Genomic DNA, 3,719 nt, shown 5'->3' with positions numbered 1-3,719 from the left:
CATTTTGGGGGACAGGGATTTGGGATAATGTTTTTTCAGAAGATTTTGGGTCTCACAGGTGTGTGCTAATGGGTTGTAGGGGATTTTGGAGGGCAGGGAATTGGGGTGACGGTTTTTTAGGGGGGTTTGGGCTCAGGGGTGTATGCTAACGGGTTTTAGGGTACTTTTGGGGTCCGCGGTGTGGGTTGATGTGGTTTGGCAGGATTTTGGGGGCCAGGGAATTGGGGTGACGGTTTTTTAGGGGATTTGGGCTCGGGGGCGTGTGCTAACGGGTTTTAGGGGATTTTGGGGAGAAGGGAATTGGGGTGACGGTTTTTTAGGGGATTTGGGCTCGGGGGCGTGTGCTAACGGGTTTTAGGGGATTTTGGAGGAGCCGAGGACGGGCCCCGCGGGCGGGCGCGGGTCGGTGCCATGGAAAACAATCCGGGCCCGGGGGACGGGGAGGGGACGGGCCGGGAGGAGCAGCAGCAGCAGGAGCAGGAGCAGCAGCAGGAGGAGGAGGAGGAGAAGCCGAGGAGGGCCCGGGAGCGGCGGGACCGAGTCCAGCGGAGCGGGGACACCGGGGCTCCACCGGCGGTGACGGGGCGGGGGCGCGGGCCCGGGGAGCGGGGCTGGAGCGGGGGAAAACCGGGAAAAAATCGGGAACAAACTCCAGGAAAGGAGGGAAGGAAGGAGGCAGGGCGGTTATTCACGGCTCTGGAATGCGCCGGGAGGCGGCGGGGGAGCCCCGGGGGGCTCTGGAAAAGGGGTGGGATGCAACCCGGAGCTCCAGCAGGGACAAAACTGCGGGATTGCTCTCCCCAGTTCATGGGAGATGGGGTCTGTCCCTCCCTGGGCACCCCAAAATGTCACCCGGAGCTCCCCCAGAGCCAGCAGGGCGCCTTTGGCACCCCTCAGATCCCGGTGGGGTTTATTCCCGAGAAATTCCCGCCGGGAATGGCAGGGCCGGGAATGGAGGGCAGGGGAATTTGCCTGCCAGGCTCAGACAAAGGGGTCTGGCTGCCAGCTGCTGGGAATTCCGAGCGGGAACGAACCTCTGGAGTGCCCTGGAAAAGTCACCGAGAGGGGAATGAGGAGTTAAGTCGGGAAAAATTCCCTTCCCAAGAATTCCAGCGGCCACGGGGACCCCACAGCCCCTGGCTGAGAGAAGGCGCCGGGTTTTTTCCATGACACGGTCTGCGAGCCCGCTGGAAATCCCAAAAATTCCGTGATTTATGGGAAGGCTGGTTGGGAAAGAGCTGCGGTGGCTCTGTTCCTCTTCAGCTCAGCGGGAGGAACCCGGAACCCCCCGGCTCTCGCTCCTCATCCCAAACGTTTCATCCCAAACCCGGAAAAGGTTTTCCAGAGGGGGAAGGACGAGCTCGAGGGGGAGAGGGGGAGCTCCCCTGCTCAGGCCGGGATTTAGGGAATCTCCCAAACCGCTTTTGGCAGCTGGAACTGTTTCCCATCCTGGCTGTTTGGCCGGGCTCATTCCCGTCTCTGTCCCCGGCAGGACGCAAGGATGAGGCCGCTGCTGGGTGTCCTGGTTCTGGTGACTCTGCTGTCCCCAGGCCTGGCCTGTCCTGCGCCGTGCTCCTGCTCCACCAAGAAGAACGGGCGGCTGCTGGCCGAGTGCGCCTACCGCGAGCTGCGGGACGTCCCGCGGGGCCTGTCCCCAAATGTCACCATCCTCACGCTCTCCGCCAACCGCCTGGGCCGCCTTGGCCGCGCCTCGCTGGCCGAGGTGCCCGAGCTGCAGTCGCTGTGGCTGGGCTACAACCACATCTCCTCGGTGGAGCCCGGCACCTTCGCGGCCCTGCCGCACCTCAAGAACCTGGACCTGAGCCACAACCGCCTGGCGGATTTCCCCTGGCAGGACCTGCGCAACCTCAGCGCGCTGCAGATCCTCAAGCTCAGCAACAACCGTTTGGCCGCCGTGCCCCGCGGGGCCCTGGCCGGCCTGCGGGAGCTGCGCTCGCTCTGGCTCAACGACAACGAGCTGGCCACGCTGGCCCGCGGCACCTTCGAGGGGCTGCCGGCGCTGGCGCAGCTGCAGCTCTTTCACAACCCCTTCAACTGCTCCTGCAAGCTCTTCTGGCTCAAGGAGTGGGCGCACGACACCTCGGTGGTGCTCTCCAGGGCCGGCTCCACGCTGTGCGCCTCGCCGGCGCGGCTGCGGGGCCGGCCGGTCACCGACATCCCCGGCGCGCTCTGCGTGCCGCCCTCGGCCCAGCTCACCTACCTGTCCGGCCCGGCCGCCGCCGGCCCTCGGGACGGGCTGACGCTGACCCTGCACTGCAGCGTGGCCGGCAGCCCCCCGCCGGAGATCCGCTGGCAGATCCGCACGGCCAAACGCCGCGTGGACATCCACGGGCCCACGGTGGCGCGGGACGGCGGCGCCAAGGCCGGGCGGCAGCAGCGCTTCCTGGCCTTCAAGAACGGCACCATGGCCATCCCCGACTTCGGCAAGGAGGATGAGGGCACCTACACCTGCGTGGCGGTCAACGACGTGGGGACGAGGGACGTGTCTGTCAATGTGGCGCTGGCCGGCTCGGCCAACCCGGCCGAGGAGCTGCCCCGCGATGACCCCCAGGCCGGGCACCCCGGCGGGCACAGCTGCGCCAAGGGGGACGAGCTGGACCCCTCCGGCATGGGCGAGAAGCTGGTCATTGTCTACCGCGTGTCCGGCCAGGCCCGGAGCGGCGCGGGAGCCCGGGAATTCCACCTGGGAATGCTGCTGCTGGCTCTGGGGCCGCTGCTCTGGTGAAGGGTGAGCGGCACCTCGGGATTCCTGTTTTTCCGTAGTTTTTCCTCTCGTAGTGCCTTTGCTGAGCTTCTGGCATCCGGGAGCGCTCCGGAGCCCGACGGGGCCACCACAGGGGTGGGTGCTCCAGCCCTTGCCGTTCCCGTTCCTGGAGGAACGCAGGGAACGTGGGGCGGATCCAGCCCGGATCCAGCCGGGATCTGCCACCAATTCCCGGCTGTCCCCACTTCCCGCCTTTCTCCCTGCCCAGATCTGAAGCGGCCACAGGAGGTGACAGTGGTGACAATCCTGCCCCAGAGCCACCCATGGCTGCCACCGGGGAGGGATCCAAGGATAAAATCCCTGGAAATGGGGTCCTGGGGGACACAGATGGGACAGAGGATTGGGTTGGACCCACAGCCTTGGATTGGGAAGAAATTCACCAGTTTTATCCCTGTAGGAGCATTCCGAGCACCTCCAAGGCCTTGGAATGCCGCAGGAATCCCAAAAACCCCCTGACCCTCATCCCAAAACCCGTCTGGGCTGGACCCACCAGGCTTGAGCCAAAGATTCCCAAACCATTCCCAGTGGGAATGGGGGAAAGATTGGGAACAGCAGAGAAACTGAGCTGCCTTGAAGCCATAAACATTCCCGGAGTGCTCCAGAATTCCCAGTGGGACAAATATTCCTTCTCTGGGTGTCCTGGGAAACCCTCGGGGGATTTTGGGGATGTCCATGGCCCCTGGACTGGGAAACAGCACCAGAATTCCCAGTGGGATCTGGGCACACCCTGCAGCCCCCTGGCCTTGTAACGCCCTGTAGGGACAGCAATAAATGCCTTTAATTAATGCCTTTAATTAATGCCTTTAATTAATGCCTTTAATTAAGAAATACCCATCATAAACACCTGTAATAAGGAAACAATTTTAATAAATACCTTGAATTAATAATTACTTTTTTATAAACACCTTGAATAAACTCCTTTTTTTTATCTAAA

At 62.8% G+C, this 3,719-nt stretch overlaps 1 protein-coding gene across 1 annotated transcript; it reads left to right on the top strand.

The window, feature by feature from the left end:
- On the top strand, positions 1–3,719 carry ISLR (immunoglobulin superfamily containing leucine rich repeat). Its single transcript, XM_077185246.1, has 2 exons — positions 1–576; positions 1,493–3,719. Exons 1-2 carry the CDS (start codon positions 412–414, stop codon positions 2,744–2,746), a joined length of 1,419 nt encoding a protein of 472 aa, XP_077041361.1. The 5' UTR covers positions 1–411; the 3' UTR covers positions 2,747–3,719.

The sequence above is a fragment of the Agelaius phoeniceus genome, chromosome 13 (genome assembly GCF_051311805.1).
Source record: "Agelaius phoeniceus isolate bAgePho1 chromosome 13, bAgePho1.hap1, whole genome shotgun sequence".
Taxonomy (NCBI): Eukaryota; Metazoa; Chordata; class Aves; order Passeriformes; family Icteridae; genus Agelaius; species Agelaius phoeniceus.
This window is presented reverse-complemented; position numbering and strand designations above follow the sequence as displayed.

Bases quoted from the DNA above. Each gene is read 5' to 3' on its own strand.
- ISLR (XM_077185246.1), top strand. From the start codon at position 412: ATGGAAAACAATCCGGGCCCGGGGGACGGGGAGGGGACGGGCCGGGAG. The intron at 577-1,492 runs GTGACGGGGCGG...TGTCCCCGGCAG, and splicing joins ACACCGGGGCTCCACCGGCG to GACGCAAGGATGAGGCCGCT.